The sequence below is a fragment of the Pituophis catenifer genome, unplaced genomic scaffold (assembly GCF_029215685.1).
Source record: "Pituophis catenifer annectens isolate HBS135680 unplaced genomic scaffold, rPitCat1.0.hap2 SCAF_1, whole genome shotgun sequence".
Classification (NCBI taxonomy): domain Eukaryota; kingdom Metazoa; phylum Chordata; class Lepidosauria; order Squamata; family Colubridae; genus Pituophis; species Pituophis catenifer.
In genome coordinates, this window is record NW_027256881.1 from 201,354,421 (window position 1) to 201,381,092 (window position 26,672).

Sequence of the window (26,672 nt, forward strand, 5' to 3'; positions counted from 1 at the left end):
GACTTGTATTGCTGGTCATGTGCTCTCTCTCTGTCTCTCTCTCTCCCCCCCCTTTTCTTTCTTCTCTGATCTGAGATTCCCTTTTTGTTGATGTTGCTTTCCCTCTTAATTATATGCATGTAGGTTAAATGAATACCTGACGAAAAGGCCCACATTTCAAGGCAGTGACATTTGATAGCGGAGAGGAAAAGTGGCATTCATGAAAAACAACCTTTGGAATTCCTGCTTGTGAGAAGGAGAGGAGGAAAGAAAAAAAAAATTCCAATTCAGCTTTTTTGTGCTGCCAGCAAGAAATGATCAGTAGCACCAGTGTTTATGGTAGGTCTGTTTGGGAATCTCGTTTACTTTTGTTGTTGTTGTTGTTGTACTATGGACAGTGTTCCTTTTGTTTTTAAAAGAGCATGATGAACATTTCAGAGGACTTTGCATGTCGCTGAAGATCCCTGTAACAAGGTTAACGATAAAGCTTTAGGTATATAAATAAGATGTGTGTGGATATGTAGGTGTCCACTGCCTTATTTTATTTCTAATTTTCTGCTTTGAACAGACTGTTACTTTTGTTCTGTCATAAAGCTAAAGTTGCATGTTACTAGCAGGGCACCATGTACACTCAAATAGGATGTAAATTAGTCAACTTGCTCACTGTAAAAGGAGGAGGGAGGAGAGACCACGCACACAGCTAAGCCTTCCTATACCGCTATGGTTTCCTGTTTATTTTTCAAGTGTAGTTATTATTTTTTCAATTGAGGTCTCCCCCTTTTCCATTTTTTTCCACTGGGTTTTAGATGAGGATAATAAAATCCTTTCTAGGGATGTTCTAATAAATGCCTCTGTTTCCTGCAAACACCCCCCTCCTTCAGTCTTCCAGTTTAATAACGGCCTGTATATTTTCTATCCTGTTTTTCATCTGGCGGCTTGTCATTGCTGTGCTGTGCAAATGGAACAACCATCAGATATTATAGGAGACTTGAACAATTATTTTAAGAGGAGATACTGTATTTTTTTTAAGGGTCATGATAGGCATGCCTGATGAAACAGAATTGGAATATACCTGCCCAAATGTATACAAGGCCATTGGTAGAAGCCCAGGAAACATATCAGCAGATTAGTATTTTGTTTATAAGTTTGGGAATTTGTGCCAAGGGGGAAAGGCCAAGAATGTATCTGCTTTTAAATTAGAAACAAATAAGGATTAGGGTAGAAACTCATGGGCATCGGTCGGGCTGTTGGCTGGAGCATGGACAGAGTTGGCCATTGATTTTTCATAACGGCACAACCCTGAGCTCTGCATTCAGTTCAGAAGTAGTTGCCCAGTCGCTGTGTCCATAAGCGGATAATTAAGGTTTCTCTATATTTCCAACAGAGTAAAACAGAACTGCTATCACAATGGAAAGTATCTATCTATCTATCTATCTATCTATCTATCTATCTATCTATCTATCATTTGGAACTTGTTGACTTTGAGATGATCAATACAGCAGGGTTTATTTTAGATGCAAATAATCAACCCTGACTCATTTTAAATGGGAGGGGAGTGAGAGAGGGGAGAGCAGAAACACACAGCTTTCTCTCTCTCTCTCTCTCATATACACCCCCCTCCCTTTCCTAGAGCTGTTGGAGAGAATGTGATTGCCAGATGGGAGATTTCCCTCTGTGATGTTAAAGCTGTAATATATATTCACAGCAGATTGGACCTGCTGCTTGTGATGAGGGTATTACATTTATAAATTTTAAATCGGGAATTGGATAGTATGCTGAGAGCTGAAATTGGATGGGGTGAATCGTTGCCACTGTTTAAATGCAGTTCCTTGGAGAAGGAGGATGAGGAAGATGATTCTAACAGTAGTAATAGGTAGTAATCATGCCTGGCCTCCCCAGTTTTGTATATATTGTATGGCACATGTGTACTTCCTTCCACCCCCCCTCCTCCATGTGCATGCTTTTCACCCCAGCCACATCTCTGCTTCTCAGTTTCCTAGTAGAATAGCTTAACTTGCAGAGTGGTTGAGAAATTGCACCCGTCCTGGGGGCCAGGGGTGGGGTGGAGGAGAAGAGAGTCCACGAGAGCTAACAAATGTAATCTCTTCTGCATCTCGATTATAACGACTCAACCAAATGTGTGGTGGTGATCATTGTCTGCAGATGTGCCCCATGCTTATTTTTGTTTCGTGGAGGGTGGGGGCCTGTCAGAGGCAAAACATCCAGAATCGAGAGCCAGTCACACTCCAGTAATTCTGCTGGTATAAATTAAAAGTGTGTTCTGGTCAGGAAATGAAAGCTACTGTGTCTCTTTTGAACAAGTCATTTATCAAGGAGAACATCTATCAAACAGCCACTTGTCACAATATATTGTGGGAGGAAAAAGTTGGGAAAGCTACCCCAAGAAAGGGGGAAATGTTCCCCCTTTCTTGGCTTAAAAAAAATGTATCCAAGTGCAGGGAAAGCTGTAGCAAAATGGATTTTTCCCCCTTAAAAAAATAACTAGCACATCCTCTTCTTACAGTTGTGATATTTAGCTTCTTAAGATAAAGATGCATCTACTATTCCCCGTTATATTTTTAGAGTAAAAATTTATTGCATCTGTTGTTTTAATTTGTTAATGGCCCCAATTTTTTTCTATTGTTTTTAATAACATCAGTAATCATCTTTAAGGTGCTTTCCAGGTGTGGATGGCAAGGTTTAGATAGAAGATTTCTGACTTCTGATAAATCTTCTCTAGTCAGTTGAGCTTGCCAGGAAATGTTGTCACTGCTTTATACCAAATCAGACAGCCTGTTAAAAACACCTTTGTATAGTATCTCATTGATAAATGCACAAGGGAATTCTTACTATAGGTAGGAAGCTTCATTACAGGTTATTCAGATCAGGAATCCCTTTGTTATTGTTTTAACTCTGGACATAACATTATTTTCAAAACTATATGGGAAGTGAACTTCCAGAAAAGTTGTTGGTTTTCTTTGCAGGACAAAAAAAAAATCTCTTGAAAAGTTCCTTGAAATAGATTTATTCTGGAGACTTTTCTTTTACCCCCTTTTTTTTGGTAACTGCGGAATAAGGACTGTTGTAGTCTCCATTGCTGAGTTGTACAAACCCTAATAGGAACTCTCAATATTGATATTTATTAGTGAATTATGTCTGCTTTATAGGCAGTGCGGTAGGAATATTTATTGTATGATCTTTCATGACAAAAAGTGACTGCTGTGTAATCTTATGTGGACGGTCATCACTCCTCCCCCTTCTCCACCCTCCACCAAAGCGATTATATGACAATAGAGTTCTATTGGAATAAGAGTGGGATTTGTATCAGTTTTACAGCAGACAAATTGGTGTTTACCTCTGGATAATAAGCAATGGCTTCAGGACTGTTCAGGCAGACTTAGCAGGACATAAAAAACGGTAGCTGTGAACCCTCAGTCATCAGATCAATACAACCAAGGAACTTTTCTCCAAGTTCTTTCAAACAGCAGACATTTGGTATGGAAGCTCAATTTATGACAGGGTATATATTCTATGAACTTCATGAAGAAGCAGCAAGGTTATCTTTATGTTCAGATGCTGACTTTTTTATATGTAGTCCTACTGCTTGGAAGTATCTTCTTCCACCCTCTCGCACGCACGCACGTGTAACCATGCAGATTCTAGACAGCCCAACTTGAACTTAAAAGAAGCAGTTAACGCTTGCATCTAAAACATGTTGGGGAAGGGGTGTGTGTGGGATTGAGGGGTGGGGGGAAATAGGAAGGCTGCGGCAAGTATTTATATCTACTTTTACAATAATGCTTTCGGAGGCTGGTTGTTCCAAATCATGTGTAGCTGTCAATTAGTTAGCTCTGTGTGTGCATGCAAGGAGTTTCTCCATGTAATGACTGATCTTCCTGCAGTCTTAATCATCAATTAATCAGCTAATCTGCTTGTTTAGGAGCCATTTTAATGATACAAAACCAGCATGATAGCTGTATGTAGGAAACTCTCTTGCAAGTTGTTTTTAATCCACTTGTCTAATCTAGTGTTACTAGATCAGATAAATATGTTGCTTTGCCTTCAATTAATAATGCAATTAAAATGCATCCTTATTACAAAACAACAAGACCTGAAAACAAACAAAAGACAACATTTTCTTTGTGTTTAAGTATCTTCAAAATTGCGGTAGATGTATTGACATGCTTTTTTTTTTTAATTAACTGGAATTTCATAATGATTTTAATGAGAGAAAATGTGTTATCTGGGCATTTTGTGAAGTAATGGAGCATTTTTGCTGTCAATAGGCACAATGAACCATTTCATTGGGGCACCAGCGTATTTGCTAGCTATCCCCCATCATTAATGAGCAAAGCAATAGAAACAAACAATACCATTTAATTTGGAATAACCAGCTTTCTCTTTCTTTTTCCCCTTCCTCTTCTTTTGTGAACCAGAAGCTGCACAAATCAGTGGAAGTTAGTGATAGCAGAGTAACTTTGAATCTATTGATTGCTCTTCAGTTAATATTTCCTTTATTCTGAAAGAAAGCAAAATAGTAATTTGCATGTAGTTATTAAGACCAATAGCCTTTTAAAAGGCTAAAGGAGGTCTATCAAATGTTTTTTCCCCTTACCAATTAATAATTATGCTCTGATATTCAAATATTTTAGCCATGATAGTGGTATCTTCCCTGGATGTAAGCCTGCCTGGATTCAGTGTAATTTAATTTCTTATTGAATATATGAGATGTTTTTCCTTTTTTAATGCTATATTTTCTTTCCTTTTTTTTTTTGAGCTGTAAAACACTTTGTACAATTACTATTGTTAAGTTTTATGTTCTTTTTGTGGTGAAGTGCAATTCGGTGTTTCTCTCGCAATAGACCTTACAGGGAATATAGTTTCTTGGATTTTTTAGATCCAAGAAGACAGAACTCTGCATTTAATTAAGAGTGCAGTGTTCTATCTGTCTAGTCTAGAAATTAGTTTATTTTAGTTAAATGGAGTTTAATCCAAAAATATTGGATTAGCATCATTAAAAAGAATAAAAGCCCTAAAGATAGAGACAGTTTATACATAATAAACTCCATTCTAGTTTATAGATTTCCATATATCATAAGGCTATATACATTAAAAGGTGTGTGGATGTATGTAAATATGTGTATCTGATGACAATGCTCAGGTCACAATTTCTGCATAAAAACTGAATTATGTGCATTCATATTACTACTAAATATAAACGAACACCTAATTTGTTTTTCACAAATAAAGAGAGGGAGGAAAAGAAAGGATAAAACTTGACTCTATTACATGAGGCAAATGCGTAATAGGTATATTATTCCGTGCAGGAAATATTGTAATCTTTCATGACCACAAAGCTTAAACTAAATTAAAAACCTGGAGCTATCAGTCTAGCAGAAGAAGTGAACGATTCTCGAGTACAATGGTAAAAGTCTAAATACCTGTTGATTTAATCAAGGAGAGTAAAAAATCTTCCCCCAAAGCAACTGAATTTGGTTTCTCCAATAAAATATTAATAGATATTTGTAAGAAATACAACAGCACAACTGCAAAAACAGCACCGGCATAACAGTTGTTCTTGTAATAATGTGAGCCAAATTTCTCTGCCTCATCATAACAATCTGCTTTTGCAGGGCATTTGGCCACAAGGTATTTCGGGTTACAGTTTGCTCCAGCAATATCAATCATGGTTCCAGCCATACCTTGCATGTTTTCTTTTGTGGATAAATTGTATTTCAAGTGGAAACTTTGAAATGCGGGAATAATAATATGTTTTGTATCTTTTGCGGAAAGTAGTTTTTAATACAAGACTTTTCAAATAATCAGTCACTGCTGTTTATCATTCTTTTTATTAAATAATCAGGTCATATGCGTAGCTTTACTGAAGCAAATGCAGCCCATTCAGATGCCATGGTAGAGAGATTCATATAATGTGAATCCAGTATTGTAAAAGTGTTCTTACAAAAGGACACAATACATTTCCCTCAGCAGAGAAATGACTTATTGGTCATAGAGTATCTCTTGTGTGGTCTTAGGATGGTCTATTACTTCAGTGAGTTTGTGTGCATAAACGCGCACATGACATGGCTTCCTTCAGTGATTTATCTGAAGTAGTCTATCTGTATTTGTCTACCCGCGGTCCAAATTGCAGATTGAGCAATGGCTTGTTTGAACAATATAATTTAGTTTCTTATATACTTTGATCAGTTTATGTTTAACTGTTTGTAGTAGCATGTTTGCTGAAATTGTTTTCAAAGATGCTAGATTAGAGTTATTTTTCTATTAAATATTACACAGTATTAAGCAGCATTTTTCCTGTTCCTGTATTTTTGTGCATGATGAACATTTTTAAAAAGTATTTAATTTAGACTTTAAAGATGAAGCCTACATTTCTCGATATGGTTAAATCTAAATAATTTAATTATCTTTAAAACACCTAACCTTGTGCAAGCTTGCAACCTGTATGGGCTCATGACAAGTGTGAGCCTATGCGGGTTGTCCAAGCATCTTTTTGCTTTGCTTTAATGAAACTTAAGATACAAATGATTCAGTAATGATTCAAATCAGAATTTCACATTTCTGCAAGTTGCTTTTGTAATTTGAAATTGTTCTGGAGCAATTTGAAAGAATCTTTAAAGGCCAGCTGGAAGTACAGGTACAAGGCTGCAGCTATCTGAAAATTTGCTTACTTGAGGGCACAGGCTGTTGAGTTTGGTGATTGCATTTTTGGAAAAATTGGTCTAGAAACAAACTGCTGCAGACCTTATTTTTTTCTACCAACACTGACACCTATGAGTCCTATTGTGTACTCTACCGTGCAATCACGCGTATGCTTATTGATGTGAAGAAAGTGTAGTGCTGTACCTATTTTCTGGCCATTATTTCATTTCTCTTTTCCCCATCCCAGTTCTCACCAATGGAATTGCCTTTTGCTACAGAGAAACTCATAAAGGTGGTGCTGCAGAAATAAGGTTTGCTCTCTAAAATATTATTGTGGTAGTTGAAGTGAATTAAATATCAAGCAACCTTTTTGAGGGATAACTCAGGCACCCAGGAAATAATCTGAACACATTGGAAGAGATGCCATTTATTTTCAAAAGAAATTTCTGCCTTCCGACAAGAAAGGCTCCATGGAGGCGAGAGATATCAAAAGAGGCAACCTGGTTCTTTCATGTGTTTGAGCACTCAGGTACTTACAGGATTGTTTCTAAGAAGGGAGAAGAAATGATCCTAGTTTAAATGTCTTCTTGTTGGCATTTGCGAGTCTCATTCTATATTAAGAGTTTTAAAAACAAAATTTCCTTGACATTGGGCTTAATGGATGGATATACTTCTACCATATGTACCTGCAACAGCCTAAGTAAGATACTTAGCAAGTAGCTGAAAGATATAAATCAGTTTCCCATAATAGCAGAGAGAGGGTGTATGTAAGGAAGGTTTTTATATTCCACTACTCCACTGCAGGCATTATTATATCTGTCCAAAACAAATACAATATTTTTTTTTGTCCTGGGTTTTTTCAGCAGCAAGCCGTATTGTTTTTGGTGGAGTAATAATGGATTGTACCTTTAGGTCACAAAAGTTGCTATCCTGTGTCTGATTAGACCTCAAGAAATCTTACTGAATTCAGGAAGGAGCATCTTCTGAGTAAGCATGTATTTGAAGGACGGTTATTTGAGCAGCAAGAACGGTACAGAAATCCAGCAAGAAAATCTTTACAGATTAATTTTTCAAACAAGTTTCCTACTTCTTGGAAACTTGCTTTCTTTCCCCAGCAAGTCAATTTTAAAGATGCAACAGCAGAGCCAGAGGAAAACAGGGCAACTGTATGGGGACATAATATTCCTGTTATAGGGAAAAAAGACACTGAGTGACACAATGCTGTCGTTTAGTTAAAAGCCAGCTAGAAAATCTGTGGATTAGGAAATTAGTCATAAAAGGAGGTGTGTTTAACGAAGCAGCGCATAAATATGGACATTACATTGGAAATATTTTGTATTTTCCCACCAAAGGGTTTGTGGATAATTTTCTTCAGAAGAATGACGATTTAGTGAATTTAGTGAAGATTTAAACCTGCCTTGCCTAATAACCCCTTTGCTTTAGCCCAGGTGGTAATTTATCATACTATAGGAATTACCATGGAATAAGTGAACTGAACATAGAGAAGGAAATCTAGATTTGAAGCAATGGATAACGTGGCTTATAAATGAAATGAAATGATAAATGAAATAACAAGAAGCATCATGGAGTCTTTTGTTTAACCCTGTTATTTTGAATTCTTAATAAAGATATGCTATGTTCTGGTATGTGCAAGGTATGATGCTAAGTAAACTACCCCTTCTTTTGTGGTTGATGCTGTTGTTGTTACTATTTCTTCACTTCTCCTGAATTCCTTTGCTGTCATATGGCTTAGATTTAACTGGCTCATTATCTCATAAGTATAAAAGGAAGCCATAGAAAGGAAAGTACTTGTCAGTGATGTTGTTTTAAGCTGAAGCTGTTTTCGATGGGCTGGGGCTTTTTCTGTGTGCTGTTTGTGTTGGCCACATTTCCTTAAAGCATAGTCTGACTTTGTCGGTCAAGTTTGGCTTAGAGACAAGTTTGTATTACTACATATACTATACTAAAAGATATTGTGCAATGCAACATTTCTAGAGGCTGGGCTATTTTCAATGGCGAAAGGGAGTTTTGCAAGGCTTTAGCTGATTTTCTTGAAAGGATTCTAGTAAAATGAACGATAGTCAGCTGCCTCCAACATTGAATGAGTGGACTTGCTCTCATTTCTCCCCATCCACATCCCCCAAATGTTTTTCTGGGCTTCTCTAGTTCTAAGAAATCTGTTTGGTAGCTCATGGCTTTCCATCAGTGACAGACATAGTGGGATGCAGTTCTATTTCTAGAACTCTTTCTAGATCTTTGCCTTTGATTTGTTCATGGCATACACTCCTGTTGAAATATTATTCCCCCCTTCCCAAATATGACATTATTTCTCTTTTAGGTATAAAAATATGGCTATTAAAACTATCGTTTCTTTTAAAATGCTGCTGTTCTTCAAAAGAATCCAGATGGGGAGTGGCCTAAAGTTGCTGAATGAGGATTTCAATGGAAGTCCCCACACTTAGTCCATACTCCATTGACTCACATGGAGCAGTAGGCTGGAGTACAGTAACTTCCCCCCCCCTCACCATATCTTTGCTGTCCCAACTAGCAGCAGCTCTGTGCGTGGACAGCATGCTCCTCTATTCATAGGAGAAGGGTTGTATAGGCTGCAGTCAGTGAGTGAATGCTTCAGTGTTGATACTTGCTTCATGCTTTTATTGTGGAAGGAAGAAATGGACTGTTTAAATCACTATTTGCACAGATATTTTAAAGGACTTTAGTCTGGACAGGTCCAGGCTAAATGTGCAGTGAATCAGAAGAAGGGAAGGATTGGGTTATCTTTGAAAATGCTTTGTATCTTCATTTTTTTCCTGTGAGCTTTAGGCTTGTCTATTTCTGTGTATCCCTTTGTCATGCTCAGCAATATAATCCTACAATAAATTGAAACCATCATGGGTTCCCATTGTCCATTTCTGCCTATTTTTAAGGAGTATGCACAGTGAATAGAGCCATCATTCTGAGGACATTTTGGTTCTGCATTTATGAGATGCAATAAGAGGTTCCATAAGCTTAGATCGGTGCAAGTTGAAATCCAGGGAGAGACCAGTAGGTATATGTTTGCAGTTATGCAACTTTTCCTATCTTCTGCATCTCTCCTGTCCCCCTCAAATAAAATTAGGGGAGCTGGCTTTGTCAAGAGTATCTAGTATATAAATGGAATAAATTTAAAAAGTAGTTAAATAATGAAGAACCTCTGAATCAGCAATGTAGGCGCTTCTCAGACTAGAGCAATTATTTGGCTTCTGTCTTTTTGCTAGTTTATAAACATGGGCCTGATAATTTCCAATTGTTTGCAAATTTGGCATCTTAACGTTTTAAATAATAGCGGAAATAATAATATAACCATATAAACAGCAGAAAGAAAAATGCTATTGAAGTAAAAAACCTGCACTGATATTTTGTAGGCTGTACAAACAGGAACAGTAGAATTATTTTCTTCTTTGAGAGAAATGCTTTGTAGTTTGCAAATATTTAATGGTAAATTAAATGGTAAATTAAATGCATGTGCAAGTATTCACATATTATTTTCCCTGCAGTTCTAAACACTTGAAAAGGTGATTCCTTAATTTGTCTTATTAAATTTCAAATAAGAAACCTTAGTGATTGCATTGTTGTGTCCCAACTATACTACTGTATTTTGTAAGCTATGAGCTAAGCTACTGCCTTATTTCCACTTGTCTGGGAGTTAGTCCCACATTTTGCATTATCACTTAATGCCCTCTCCATGTATCTTTATTTCTTAGTAACATTTGCTAGAATTCATTGGGATTTATTTTAAAGCAGGACTCCTACAATTGCAGCCTCAGATGGAAAAGCTGGACGGTCTTTTTCTTTGCTGATTTAACGTGCATAAAATGTGTCCCTTGCGATGCGCAGCTGAACTGGGAAGAAAACAGCCCAGATTTCAAATAGGGTGGGGCCTGAGTTGCCTCTCTTAGCTGAATAGGATATATTACAGAAGATGACTTTTTCCTCCTTTACGACTCTGGCTCCATGATGAGAAAAAGAAAAATTAAGCCTGGATAAATTTAAGGCAGAGGTGTTTTCCTCTTTATCTCAGAAAGCAGAGTAAGCTCTGACAATTGGGCTGCTTCTTATGATGTTACTTTGCTCTCTGAAACTTCCTTTTTCAAATGGGCCTGTCATTAAGTCTTGCTGAATCTGTGCATCTCAGCACAAATTCAGCTGGGGAAAAATGAATTAGCTTAGAGAAAGAAATACAACAATTATTTTTAACCATATACTAAACATAACATAATAACCTCATGTTAACAGCATAGTTAAACATGAGATGAGGTGAAATGGTTAAGCTTTCCCCCGTTTTTTGTTTTAAATGAAAACAATGTTTTTATTATATATAATGGTTTCAAATGTACAGCGTCCCATGAGGAAAAATAAAATCATTGCCCAATTTGGAATAATAGATATGAGTACATGCATGTAATCATGCTATGTTAAGAAGTCAGATTTGTGGAGGGCAAAGCTAACATAAGGGTAGCCATATGGGAACCGAGTCTAATTTCTAGTTTACTTTTTAATTATCTTTACAAACATTTAAACAAAGAAAATGTGTTACAGTTGTACAAATATTTCTTGATTGTTATTAAAGCAATAATCATTTTGCTAAATCTGGCAGGGCATTAGTTTGGGGGCATTTCTTCCTTGATGGAAAGTAGAACTTCTTTGGCTTTAAGGGAGAATCATAAATAATAACTTGAAAAGATTTTTTTTTCTTTTCTGTTTATACCAGAATTCCCCCATCGGGATGTGTTAGACTACAATTCCTTAGGTGGCGCATGGATAGTGGTGTTTATAGTACCACAGATCTGGAGAGTGCTTATAGTAGGAACGTTGATTTAAGCAAAAACATTTTTTTAAATATCTTCTTATACTACACTAGTGATGCAGAAGATATGTGAGTGATTTAACAAGTCAGGCTAAGACTATGGAACTCCAGTTTGAACATTGGTTCACTTATTTCATTGGGTGATTCTGGCCTAGTCTCTCTCTCTAACTAACCTATTTTAGAGTGTTGTTGTGAAGATAAGATGAGGTGATAATATGAATATGCCTTTGGGAATATAGCTGTAGCTGGCTCATGTGGTTTAGTAACTTTTGTGACTTGATTATTATAATTCGTATGTAATTCTAAGTTTATATGCAGTGATTTAGAGTTATCATGTGCTGACTATTGATTTTAAGGCTGATTTGCTGAGTCCTTGGAGAGTGGTTCGGTTATGTGAGATGCTTCAGCATGTGAACTCCCCGCTCGCTATGGCAGACATATGCAGCCTCCGGTATAAAACCGTTCAACTTCAGGCACAGATTGGAAGATGTAATATAGTATGTGTAGCAGTATGGTGGGATCTGGACTTCTGTATATTTGCTGCATGTGGGATTAAATCTTTCAGGATACAGTGAGGCAACACGCCTAGGTTTTCAGGCAGTTTTTAAACTACTATGTAACAAATGAGCATTTCAGTGTGTTTTGTTTTATTATCTTACTGACATTTGCACTAAAGTGTAGCATATTTGAAATAAGAGGCTTGGAAATCACAAGCAACAAAAACAAAGCTATGGGCCAGTTGCTTCTTTTTAAATTTAATACGGGGAAGAGGTTTATTATACACCAATGTGACCAAAGCGCCTAAAAATTACCCCTTTTAAAGAAAATGTCACCTGAATCCTTCAGAATCAATCTAGGCCTTACCAAATCATAGAATATTGTATACATTATATAGTGTCCTGGTATATAATGGAGCTGAGTTTATAATATACTATAGCTTTTTCTTTTTCTTTTTTTGAAAATCTCCAGGAACATTTTATAGTAACATAAACAGGAATGAATTATAAGGATGAATATGAATAATCCTAGAAGAGCCTTGGTAGTACAGGGGTTTAAGGCACCCTGTTATTAAGCTGGTTATTAAGACCAGCTGCCTGCAATTACTGCAGGGTTCGAATCTCGCCAAGGCTCAAGGTTGACTCAGCCTTCCATCCTTTCTAAGGTAGGTAAATTGAGGACCCAGTTGTGGGGGCAATAAACTGACTTTGTATAAATATATAAAAGGATGAAGGCTATTGCTGAGCACATTGTAAGCCGCCCTGAGTCTTCGGAGAAGGGCAACATATAAATCAAATAAAAAAAAAATATTTTTTTTTTTAAAAAAACTCCGGAAAAAAATAAGCTTTTTTTAAATTGCTAGGATTATTCATATTCATCCTTATAATTCATTCCTGTTTATGTTAATATAAAATGTTCCTGGAGATTTTCAGTTCATCTTTTCAGGGGATGTCCTGAAAAATGCAGCATACAGTATTCAACCCTTCATCTTTCTATTTTGTTTCCTCCACATTCTTCTAGATTTACGGTAATAAATGGCATGAATTATTTGTGATTTTTGTTCATACACATGTACATATTCATCCAATATGCTATAGCTATACAGGCAGTCCTTGACTTACAATAGTTGATTTAGTGACCAAACTTACAACAGCAGTGAAAAAAGTGACATGACTGTTTTTCATACTTATGACCATTGCAGCATCCCCATGGTCACATGATCACAATTTAGACGCTTGGCAACTAACTCAGGCTTGCAGTGTCCTGTGTTCAGTTCATGTCATCTTTTGACAACCTTCTGACAAGCAATGGGGAAACCAGATTCACCTAACAACTGTGCTACTAACTTAACAACTGCAGTGATTCACTTAACAAGTGTGGCAATAAAGGTTGTAAAATGAGACACAATTCACTTAACAACTGTCTTGGTGTTAGCAACAAAAATGTTGGGCTGAATTATGGTCATAAATTGAGGACTACCTGTACAAATTGTTGCTTGACCGCTTGACCAAGTGTTTCTTTGGAACAGTGGTTGTGCCTAGAATGTACAGTAGTATACTGAGAGATGGGATTTCTTTGGCTTTCAGAAGTTCTACAGTGTTTCCCCGAAAATAAGACTGGGTCTTATATTAATTTTTGCTCCAAAAGACACATTAGGATTTATTCTCTGGTTAGGTCTTATTTTTGGGGAAATACGGAACTAAATGCATCCATCTGGCTGACAAGCATCCTGAAAAATCATGCTAGGACTTATTTTCCAGTTGGGTCTTATTTTCGGGGAAACGGTATTAAATGTCATATGACCATAAAATTGTTTCAATTGATTCTCATTTTAATTTTGCTATACTCTTTGTACTTTGGTATGGTTTATACAGTACAAGTTCTCCTTGACTTATGACCATTTGTTTTTTTATTATTATTATTATTTTATTTTTATTAGTCATATTTCTATGCCGCCCACTCTCCGAGGACTCTGGGCGGCTTACACCAAAGACAGTATACTAAATAGCATATTGCCCCCAACAATCTGGGTCCTCATTTTACCCACCTTGGAAGGATGGAAGGCTGAGTCAACCTTGAGCTGGTGAGATTTGATCCGCTGATCTGCTGAACTAGCAGTCAGCTGAAGTAGCTGCAGTACTGCACTCTAACCACTGCGCCACCTCGGCTCTTTTTAATTTTAACAATGGTTCAAAGTTACAACAGCTTTGAAGGAAGTTATTTACGATCCATCCTCAAAGTTATGACTGTTGCTCCTCTCCACAATCATGTGATTGCAATTTGGGTGATTGGCAACCAGCTCATAATTATTGATTACAGCATCTTGCAGTCAAGTGATGACAATTTGCGACCATCCCAGCCTGCTTTCAACAAGCAAATTCCATCAGGGAAGCTGGATTCTCTTAACGCCTATGTGATTCACTTAACAACTATGTGATTCTTTTAATGACCACGGTACAGATGATTGTAAAATCAGATCTAGTCACATGATGACTGGCTTTATGACCACATCGACTTATGATGAAATTCTGGTTCCAATTTGGTTATAAGTCAACTAGAATATTAAAAGACACAATTGTGAAGAACTCATTTAAATCAGTTGTGGCTCTATTAAAGAAAATCCAATAATGTTCCTTTAAAAAAAATCTGAGACTTCAATACCCTCCCCAAGGCTGAGCAATTCTAGGGTCATCTGTAAGACGACATTTTGGGGAAGAGCAGCTCCATTTTAAGTTTGGGTAAAATATCTCCCCATTCTCTCCTGGACCATGTTTTTCAAAGGCACTCTGTTGCATACATTGTGGCTCTATGGTCAGAACCAAAGATCTCAGTGTGTGATATCTAAACCAGGGGTGGGTTCTAAATTTTTTTACTACCGGTTCTGTGGGCGTGGCTTATTTTGTGGGTGTGGCTTGATGGCCATGTGACAATTCTTTAGGATTTAGCAGAGGTACTGGTCTACCCATTTATTTTTGCAGGCATCGGTCTACTCATTTGTTTTGGAGGCACTGGTCTACCCATTTATTTTTGCAGGCACCGGTCTACTCATTTGTTTTTGGAGGCACCGGTCTACCACCACACTGTCTTTTAACACTGATCAGCTGTAGGGCGGCCCTTTGAAGCCCCGCAGCAAGAATTTAAACAGTTTTTTTCCTTCCAGCCGATCAGCTCTGGGACTCAGGAGGCAGCAATAGATTGGGGGTGGGGCCAAATAAAAGGTAAGAATAACGCGGGGGGGGGGGGCAGAACCGGTTTGGTGACGTCATATCGTCACCGCTACCGGCTCGGCAGAACCGGGAGGAACCCACCACTGATCTAAACCAAATGCTGGTGAGGATTGCCCATAGACCATCTTTCTAATTTTTCTAATCCACTTTCTCTTTTACTTCCTGATCCCATGAAATCAAATTAAGACATCTCATGTGCCCTTAAGACTGCAGTTTCCTAAGCCACTCCCACTGTAAATGTATCTAAGTTTATGATATTAAAGAGAAATTCAAAAGGGTTTGTTGCTAGGGCTGATTAGAAAAGTTTGAAAAAAGTACTTAGACTTAGAAGACTTAGAAGAATTTCAGCAATTCTCTGCTATTTGTTAAAGAAGCCCATCACTTTTCTAACTGCCTATCTAGTCTGGGGAAAAAATACTGTGGCTTGCCTTAAGAAATTCATATATTGAAATTCTTGGGAATCTTAATGTAGTCATAACATTTTTAGGCTTATTCAGTAGCCTGGGGGGGAAAAAAAAACCATTGGCTTCCTTAGTTGAAGGAGTTTTAAAACATTTTCAGCCCACAAAATCTTAATTTAGTTTTTGTTTTGTTTTGTTTTTTAACTATGGAACCTCTGAGCAAAAGGCAAAGTTTTAGTGAAAGAAAATTGACTGAATGAACATTTTTTTTTCTTTGCCTTAAATCTGTAATGGCACCCCATCAAGTTCTCACAGAACCCGTGGGTTCCAAGCAATACAGTCTGAAAAACCTTAATGAGTAGCAGAGAAGTGCTGAACTGGCAGAGGGCCCAAAACACTTATTTTTTTCAAATTATCTTTGAAATGTGCACAGCCACATTAGTTAATGTTTTGTTGCAAGCCTTTGAAAGGAGAGCTATCAGATCTCAGAAGCTAGAATGGTGTTTCGTAGGTGGTCAATCAGTGTTTTATATAGCAAGCATTTCTAGTGAGTCATTTAATTTGAAAGAATGTACTAAGGCTGCACTTTGAATAATTCAGAATAAGTGGGAAAATGCCATTGTAATGATAACAATGCCCTATTCTAGCATTAACTGGGTTTGGGATTGAGAGACTAAACTCTACCATTTGCATAGTGTAAATTGCAGAACTCATTTTTTGGAAGGGTGTTTATGTGCATATACACACTTTTAGCTTACTGTTCCATATTCTGTGTATGTATTTCCCAAACCATATATGTGAAAATTCTGTGAATATGTATTTATAGAGAAGGGATATCAAATGTGGACCTCCACATTTTAGTTATTTATGTGGACATTTAAAAAAAATCTTAATTATGAATGCTATATAGCTCCATTCCCATTAAAATGCAATACCTACTACAACGCTTTCATACAATTTTTTTTCCTCTTTGAGTCTTGGTTTAAATATATATTCTAAAGACTTAGGTGATTTTTTCATTTTAATCTTACAACATTATTTTAAGGTAGTCCTGACATGTGATTCACTGCCCCATACACAAATATGTTCTAACCTTATAACTGATGTTCGTCTGGTTTAGTAAAAGAGCAAACCTGGGACGCACATAATTGGGGTTTGACAGCAACAATGCTCTCCTGCTGTTTGCTTTTCTAGCAAGTCATTTTAAACAGTATGTTGCCTCCAAGCCTAAAAAATTCATCTATGATCAGTAGGCATAGCTTCCGTGCATTTGTTAAATGTGACTGGCCTTCACGACATTGGGTAGCATTACATTCATTATTGTACTTTGACAGCTCTGTAACCAGATATGTGTGTTCCAAGCTCTCTCCTTCAACATTGTCTTTGAAATGGGGTAGGATAAACTAAAAAAAAAAAAACACAAAAAAGGTAATTCTGTGTATCTGTATTTATGAGTAGACTGCACTGGATGTAATAGTCACACCTAAGACTAAATATGAACACTATAAAGTCAGGATTTGTTTGGTGATTAAATACATTTACTTAAGACTAAATGAAATGGAAATGTAGTCTGTGTCATAGTTTGGCTTTGCAGGAGAGAAAGGGTTTCAGCAAAGCAAGACAACACAGCTCTATTTATTTTATCAGCATCTAAAAAGACATTGGAGAATAACTTGGTTCAGTTTGTGGAACACTTGTCCTATAGTTTCCTGTTGTCAACTAGCCCTTTGTCTTGATAGTGTGCCATAATAAGAGTCTTACTAAGAGGAAGAGTCTTTACAAGAAGATATGTGTGCATCTCTCTTTGTAATGGTTAACAATCAATAGAGAGAGAAAAAATCACCTTATCTTTCAAGCCATACAGATTTCCTGATACTGTGTTAAATTCCAGGTGCAAACATTAAAATAAAATCTGATTAATGTGTCAAATTGCAGCTCCAGGCAAAGAGCCAGCTCGTGCCACCAACTAATTTCCCTTCCTTGCTTCCCAACTGATAGACACGCTATGGGTCATGAATCAGTGCTCCAGCTGAAGAAGAAACAGTTCCAAAGATAGACCGGAGAGACCAATTCACCTCTGAGTCAATGGACAGACATGTGGGGAAGCCCTCTGCCCATGCTATAGTTTTTTTTTACTGCTCCTTTCTGTAAAATAGCTTTGAATGGCTGTGTGTTTCCATGGTATAGAAACATGAGCAAATGGCTGTGTATGGTGAGCAGGATGACTAACGGATTGACTAGAGATCATTTGAATGAATGAATCAATGAATGAATCAATAAATAAAGCAGATATTATCTAATAATTGAAAGAGTACTGGCAAGAGGAGGAGGTATGGCCAACTATAATTTATAAATAAGATACAACCCATATTTGTGGTTGATGTTGCTCTAGTGCAGGGGTGTCAAACTCAAGGCCTGTGGGCTGGCTCTGACCCACAGAGTGTTTAGATTTGGCCTGCAGGGCCACCTTGGAAACAGTGAAGGACCAGGTCGCGGTGCCTCTGCCAGCGAAAATGGAGGGTTGGAGGGCTACACGTGGCCCTCCCGAGCTCCGTTCTCTCTGGCAGAATAGTCGGGTCACTACTACAGGTTCCCCCCTACACAAATGACATTGAACTGGCCACATCCACCCTGGCCATGCCCACCTGGCCCACTGAGGTCAAACACAACCCTGATGTGGCCCTCAATGAAATCAAGTTTGACACCCTTGCTCTAGTGATTTAGGTTACTATAAGGCAGGGATGTCAAACTGGCGGTCGGCATGCCGGATGTGTCACGCGCAGGCCACGCCTACCCCAGCTCCGCAAATGGGAAAAACATTTTGAAACGTCATGTGACGGCAGCGTGACACGGCGAGTTTGACACCCGTGCTATAAGGGGTTAATAAATGGCAGGGTCTTGAAAACACTTCAAAACCTGGCATTTGTCCAACACAGGATCACAAGATTATTGTGGGAGTGGGATATTTTGATCACATTTACTTGTATTCCAGCAGCTGAACAACTTCTATTTCAAAACCTCATGTATTTATTTTTTAGATGTATATCCTGCCTCTCAGAAGATCATGATGGTATACATTGGGTTTCTTCCTTCTATTTCTTCCCCACAATAATTCTGGGAGGTAGGCTAGGTGAGAGAGAATAATTGACCCCATCACTTGGGTGAACTGCTGTGTGGAGAACTGACTGCACTTTGCTTTAACTATTAGGCCATGGTGTCCTTTCATTTAAAGAGTTGGTTTTTTTAATTTTAAATATCCAAATGGCTTCAGGCCATGTAATCAAAAGATGGCCTTCTCCAGGTGTGGCAAAGTGACTCTTGAATGGTGCTTGTTCCACTGCCAAAAATGAGGTAAGATTGGTAAATACAGATAGGGCTCGACATACGATCATAATGGAACCTGCCCATTATAGTTGTATGTTATAATGGTTGTAAACGGATCGGACGCATGACCAACCCAATCTTGCGACCCTTTTGCAGTCATTAAGTGAATGAATGGTTCATTATGGGCACGGTTTTGCCGAAAACGAAGTAAGTGCTGGTTTTCAGCAAAAGCATTGTAAAATGCAGTCGTGATCATGAGACACTGTAAACAGCCATAAATGCAGCTGTGTTACCAAGCTCACAAAGTTCAGTCATATGGCAGCGGAGGGGTCTGACTATTGGAAGTTCAAATCCAGGTCGTAAGTCCCCTTTGTTGGGTTGTTGTAACTTTGAATTGTCGCTAAGCAAGCAGTTGTAAATTGAGGACTACCTGTATTAGGTTTTTTTTTAAGTTGTAGCACTTTGTTATGGAACACCGTCCCTTGATAAACTTTCTGGGCACCAAATGTGGGCCATACATGAAGACCCACCTAGGCCTGGGATAGGAAATCTGGGGCTCTTTGCAGGTACCCAGGACATCCTGCTCTTTGAACATATTGGAGTCCCTGCCGGCTATGCAGAAAATTGATCTCTTCCTGCAATGCTCAGAATGTTTTCAAAATCACAGCTGGAAAATCTTAGCTTTAGGGCTGAGTGGATATTGTGGTCATGAGTAGGAATAGAATTGATATGTGGTGAGATAGGCAGGAAACAAATTTAATCAGTCAATTGATCGATTGATCAATCCTAGTTTTAGGGCTGAGGCGGAATGGATGTTGTGGTCATGATAGAATAGAGGAATAGAGTGGCTTTGTGGCAAGACAGGCAGCAAACAAATTAATTAATTAGATAGATAGATAGATAGATAGATAGATAGATAGATAGATAGATAGGTGATAGATAGATGATAGATGATAGATGATAGATAGATAGATAGATAGATAGATAGATAGATAGATAGATAGATAGATAGGTGATAGATAGATGATAGATGATAGATGATAGATAGATAGATAGATAGATAGATAGATAGATAGATAGATGATTGATAGATAGATAGATGATAGATAAATGATATAGATAGATGATAATGATAGATAGATGATAGATAGATGATAGATAGATAGATGATAGATAGATAGATAGAAGATATGATAGATAGATAGATAGATAGATAGATAGATAGATAGATAGATAGATAGATAGATAGATAGATTGATGATAGATAGATGATAGATAGGTAGATAGATGATAGATAGATAGATAGATAGATAGATAGATAGATAGATAGATAGATAGATGATGGATAGGTAGATAGATGATAGATAGATAGATAGATGATAGATAGATAGATGATAGATAGATAGATTGATGATAGATAGATATAGATAGATAGATAGAAGATTAGATAGATAGATAGATAGATAGATAGATAGATAGATAGGTAGATAGATGATAGATAGATAGATAGATAGATAGATAGATAGATAGATAGATAGATGATGGATAGGTAGATAGATGATAGATAGATAGATAGATAGATAGATAGATAGATACATACATACATACATACATACATATCTTTTAGAAGTAAATAGGATCTTTTAGAAAATCAGCTCCAGCATAAGTAAATCAGATGGAAAATGAGAGACTTTAATTTTTCTTTTCTCACAATCCTAGATGGCCTGAGATTGTTGGTAAGGCTTTTGTTTCTCTTCTCGGCTGTGCAAGTGTTCGGCTGCCAATTCATCAGTGAGCATTGCATATGACCCCGGGGCTGAAAAAAAATTGCCCAGCTCATCTAGCTCTTGTAAATGTCTTATATTTTTTTCACCTGCGCCCCTTGGATTAAAATTCTGGATTTTTTTTTAAAAATGCAATTTATACATGTGATGGTTATTCCATTTAAGGGTGGGTATGACATAATTCAGAGCAGCTATATCAATAGAGTAATATACAACAAAACATACAGTAGTTCATATCAGAAGTGTTTATATACAAGAGGCTTTAACGATGTTGCTTTGTTGAGGCTATTAAAATGGCCATTTAGTAATTGTTACCTTGGAAAACTGGCTTGTTTGCTTTCATTTGGTCCTTCCTAAAAATACTGATGAGGTAGCGGTTTTCAAATGAGGCCTGTAGGTGGTAAATTCTTCCTAGGAAACTGTAGAAACCGTTTTTGGACAAGACTACTTCAGGCTTAAATTCTTATCCTTTACTCTGCCTGTTTGGGGGGGGGGGGGCGAGGAAAGTTCATATTTGTATGAACTGATCTCCAGTTACTAGTTAATTTGGTTTGGTTTTAAATTGTACATTTTTACAGCCAATTCCAGTGATGGTAAACTTTTTCGGCTCAGTGTGTTAAAAATTCAGAAAATGCCCAACTTGACTCTGCTGGTGTGTCACACCCCTGAGTAAAAGAGAAACATTTTTCTCTCTCCTCCACATCTAGGCTAACCTGAAGAGTGGTACACGGCGGCAGCACCAAGGCTGGGCCTAAAGTAGAGGTCCGTATCTCAACTTCAGCCCTAGGGCCATCACGGCTACTCAAAAAGGCTGCCTCACACCATTCCTCAAGGCGTGACAGGGCTCGGCGGTGTACTACTCAGAACTACTCTGGGTCACAAAAGGCCTTGGTTTGTGAAGCAGCTTTGGAGAATGCTCTTTTGTGGTCTCTGCAGCCTCCGAAAACCACACGAAAGCACACCCTGTTTTTCTGAGATTTTTGGAGGCTTCAAAAGTCACACCAGATCCTACTCCATTTTTGCACGGTTTCCACAGCCATTGAAAATCGTGAAAGAACAGGGTGTGCTTTCAAGAATAGTTGTTGTTGGGTGTTGGTGAATGCTGACATATCATCCAAAACATCTTGGTGTGTCACATTTGACACACGTGCTGTGAATGCGCCATTGCTCACCTATCCCATTTAAAAGTCTGGATGTAGAATGACTAAAGCAGTGTAGTGCTGCAATTTCCCACCCCTTTTGTGTTATAGTGCACACAGAAAAAGCACCATAGTGATGCTTTGGTCAGTCTGATATCTTTCCCCACTCCAATGCTTTGTCTGACAAATTACAAAGAGTAAATGTACAAAAACCAGTCAACACCAGTGGACACAAGCAACATTCAAATGAGGTGAGTGGAATAAAATAGTCTTTGGTTCTCTGCTAAAAACCACAAGAGAGGGAGCGTTACAATCTTGTGGGGAGAAAAAGTTTGAAAGTGTGGGGGCTGCCACTGAGAAGGCCTGTTATCTTGTCCATGTAAACAGCTGCTGCCAAAGTGAAAACAGATGGATGAATTGGTTTGTTAGTGGAGAATTAGGGAAAATTACTTTCCTGCAGCTAGTTTATGATTGAAATTGAGAGCTTCATAATTGCAACAAGTTTATAAATAATATAATGTAGTCAAGGCCTTTCTAGGCTACTTCTTTGTCAGTTTAATAACATGAAATTATTCCATGCCGAAATATGCAGCCTTTCTGTGCAAACTTCAGTTAAGTGTTGAAGATACATTCTCTTCTTAATGATACTGTAATTTAATCTTGACGGTTCATGGGTGTGCATTTTTAGAATAGCATCCCAAGTGTGCTTTCTCTGACAGTAGGCATTATTTTTATTTCTATTTGAGAGAAAATCCAGGGATAGACTTTTTCAGAAGGCATATCTTATTTCTTTCCAAGTAGCTGTATATTTTCTCTTCTGCCGTATGAGCTACTGTGGATCTATTAATGAAGGTCTAGAACAGAGGTGTCAAACTCAAGGCTCGTGGGCCGAATAGATCTGGCCCTCATGGTCTGCCTGGAAACAGCAAAGCCTGCTGTGCCTCTGCTAGCAAAATGGGGCATGGAGGGGCGGCATGCGTGCCCCCCCCCCGCACCGGTTTTGGCTGCCAGAGTGCTTCAGGAGGTCTTCCAGGCCCAAAAAGGGGGCCACCGGAGTGCTCCAGGAGGCCTTCCAAACCCAAAATGGGGCCTCCAGAGTGATGCAGGAGGTTGTCCTTGACTCAGAACGTTATAAAAGAGAGGAAAGGTAAAATATTTTATCTTTCAGGCTTGCAGGATTCTGCAACTATAGCCTATATCAATAATGTATAGTTCTAGTCTTCCTATAGAGTCAGTTTCTTGATCTGGTATCTCTCTTATAAGGTGATCAAGTAGATCAAGTAAGTATTAAAAAAACCAAAATCACATAAGTGTATAAAACCTGTGTCATGCCCACCCCAGCCACGCCCACCCCACCCCCGGCCCTCCAAGGTCAAACACAACCCTGATGCGGCCCTCAATGAAATTGAGTTTGACACCCCTGGTCTAGAAGAAAGTAGATGAGGAAAATGAGAAGATAGACCCTAGACATGTTATTCTCCTGGAGGTAGATGTGTAAGAATATAATTTTCTTTGCCTTCTCAGGAAGGGTGTGGCATAGACACTTAATAGCTTTGTTGTGTGGTGGGGCTTATAAGAAATTGGAGAGAAAAGAATCATTGGGCAGAGGTCCCTATTTGAATGATACAGCAAATGACTTGTCAGTGATGTTACATTTGGTTGGAGAGGGAACATTGCAGGTATTTACAGTATTTTTTTATTAAATTTATATGCCACCCATCTCATTATCAAAGCAACTCAGGGCAGCTTGCTATACATAAGATACTTTCCGGTACACATGGTTCTCACTGATTGCAATTAGGATCAGCCACTATGTCACCAGTGGTTGTAAAATGAAACATTACATAACTACACCCAACTTACACCATCAGATCCGACTGCGGTCATTAAATAAAATGTCACGAGATCATGACTTACAACTTCCTACTGACTTCCCCATTGAATTTGCTTGTCAGAAACTGGCTGTGAAGGTTGCAAATGGCGACTATGTGACTGCAGGATGCTGCGACTCTTGTAAATGCGTGATGGTTGCCAAGCACTGGGTAATGATCATGTGACCACAGGAATGCTGCAATGGCTGCAACTTTGAGGACCGGTCATAAATCTCCTTTTTTTTAGTAATGTTGTAAGTTTGAATGAGCAGTTGGTAAGCGAGGACTACCTGCATTCTTTCACTGACCTCAACTTTGTATGGGAAAGACTAACAGAAATTCCACAGATAAAAATGTATTCCAGAGAAACTATTTTTTACACCGTGAAAAGGTTGGTTAGAAATTACAGAGCAGGCTAATGATTGTCTTGGTTTGGACAAGGAAATGTGTTAAACTTTCACAGTTGAGCTTTAAGCTTCCCTCACTCTCCTCCCCCCCCCCCCCCAAAAAAAAGGATTTGGGACAGGAGGAGTTAAATGACAAACAGAAGCTTTTCTGCTGTTTCTCTGTATTTAGCTTTGGGAGGGTGGGGTCAGATATAGTGTGCTTCATTCTTCTTGAAAAGCTAGAGTGGATTTACTATTTCAGTCCATAGAGCATTGTTAGTCTTAAGACACAAGAAGATTTTGTTGCTGTGGAAATTGCTGTATGTGAAAATCCCTGTGTGTTTACCTGAGTACAAATGACCGGTGAGAGCCTAGAAGAAAGTAAAAGTTACAATGTTGGAGAATGATTTTTTTTTTAATGGAGAACTGAGATTATTTTTTCCATCTGGACCCAATATATATATAATTCCATATATATAATTAAAATAATTATCTTGAACACTGTTTTCTTGTGATATTCTGACTTGGAAAGAATTAAACTATTATCTGAAATTCTTAATTCAAACTATAAGTATTGCAATGATATTGTGGAACAGACAAGGCAAAGTTAATACAAAATAATGGTCCATTGCTCTGGTGTTACAGATAAAAATGGTTTTTCTTGGCATGATTTTTTTCCCTCATAGCTTTAGGTCTCAGACTAAATAATGTTTGAGATATATTGTTAATGAAGTCCCATTTTTGGCTTGTTATATGCTACCTGAAGAATATATAAATTGAGTGTCAGGCATAAGAATTAGTTTGCTGTGTGCATGCTTGTTTGGATATGTCATTTTTGTCTCTCTCTTACAATCTTTCTTGATTCAGCAATATTCAGGAGAAATAAAACAGATAGTTTTCAATAAATTTGTGAAATTCCTTGCCAGGAAGGGTGCTTGTTGCTAGTTTTAATTCTTTAGAAGAAGTAAGGCTATCTATAGCTAGAATGGTCAAGAATGAAGCCCATATCAACAGATAAAGTGTTTGTTGGGAGGGAGGGGGGCTTTCACTGACTGTTTTTCATGATCACCCCCTTTTGGGAATCTTGGGGCGACCTATACAAGGACTACCAAAAGAAATTGTATACTACCGTGGCAATATTTTAATTATTAAATAAATCCAGAAATATAATCCAGGGAGGAAATTAAGCTTCTGCCCACTAGATGATTGACAATGTCTACTACCCTTGTCTAAAAGTCTAAATCCTTAATCATTCTAAGCCACCCTGTTGAATAAATGGCTTGTTACAGCTTTTCTGTTTAGGCTTTTTTTCTGTGAAGAAGGGCAGTCGTTTTTAAACCAAGAGGGTCTTCACAGCCCCCTTAATACTACTTAGAAGGAAGGCACGTCTGAATACTTCTGATGGCAGCTACGATAATGTGGCAACAGAATCAAATGAATCAGCTCTCTAGAATGAAATGCTAATAAGTATGCTTATAAAGGCATTAATTCTGTTGATGCTTTTTGAATAATATTATTAAATGTTTCTTTATTGAAAAAAAAAGTGAAGCGATTTAATCATGGAACTGTTCAAAGGATGCTTTAAGGATGCTCTCAAACATTATAGTTTGATGACCACACCTTTTATAGCATAGTGCTTTGGTTTGAATTTAAATGTTTTTTTAAGTGTTTATCCTTGAAATAGAAAACCTCCCATTGTTTTCTAGAGAAGTGTTAGAGAAGATGGCATTTCTCTTCCACCCAACCCCACTCTGGTGTACTGCAGTGATATTGAAACACAGTCACACTTCCTGACATTTGCTTTTTCATTTTCTTTTAAAATAACATTTAATATATATTTTTAGTTGAAGTAAGAGGTGTATGCATCAATTGTATAATTAAGTGGCCACTTCTGGATTAAGTTGTCTTTAAAACTCCAGGTGTTTGTAGGCTCCAATATTTGCCTTCTCCATATTCTCAGTTTAGTTTCTGTCTGTATGCATTTGTCTATAAATGCTTTATTTTCCTTTTCCACTCAGACAATTGCTCCACTTATGAAGAAAGAATGGGCTGGGCTTGAACAATGGCAAATGTGAAGAGGGATGATTTTGTTTTTTGGAGCCCTTGTCATCCCTTTTCCAAAATAAAACACAGATTCTTTTTTTTAAAGTATCAGTTGGCTCAGATTTTAGGGCTGAAGATTTCCAACCAGGGGTTCTTTAGAAATCTGAGAGGAGGAACAAGGCTATCCATGTGCGTGTGGCAGTCTTTGCTCTATGAGGCTATTTCCAGGGCTGCTTTCTTCTAATCCAGCACACACTCACCCTTTCCCCCACCTTGTCATATATTTTGCTCCTGCGTTCTCTCCCTTTCTTTCATGAAACCAAACAAATTGAAGATAATGATTAGTAACCAACTGCAAGGCTGAAATTCCACGTACAGCAGTTAACTCCATTTTACAAAACGTCCTCAATCTAGTGAATTATGATGCAGTTGTTCTTCTCTGCTAGCAAATAGCAACAAGCAGTTTAGAGTTCCTCTGGACAAAGGCCTGCAGCCAGCATTTCATTATGCCTAG

General features: G+C 37.8%; 1 protein-coding gene across 2 annotated transcripts in view; it reads left to right on the top strand.

The window, feature by feature from the left end:
• Positions 1–256: 256 nt before the first annotated feature.
• Positions 257–26,672, top strand: part of FIGN (fidgetin, microtubule severing factor) — a 127,894-nt gene continuing 101,478 nt past the window's right edge. Inside the window, exon 1 of one of the 2 annotated variants that reach the window (XM_070956965.1) lies at positions 257–318. In XM_070956965.1, the coding sequence (XP_070813066.1) occupies positions 294–318 (25 nt within the window). In that variant the 5' untranslated portion in view covers positions 257–293. The remainder of the gene's footprint in view (positions 319–26,672) is intronic. The other variant, XM_070956964.1, reaches the window with a different exon arrangement.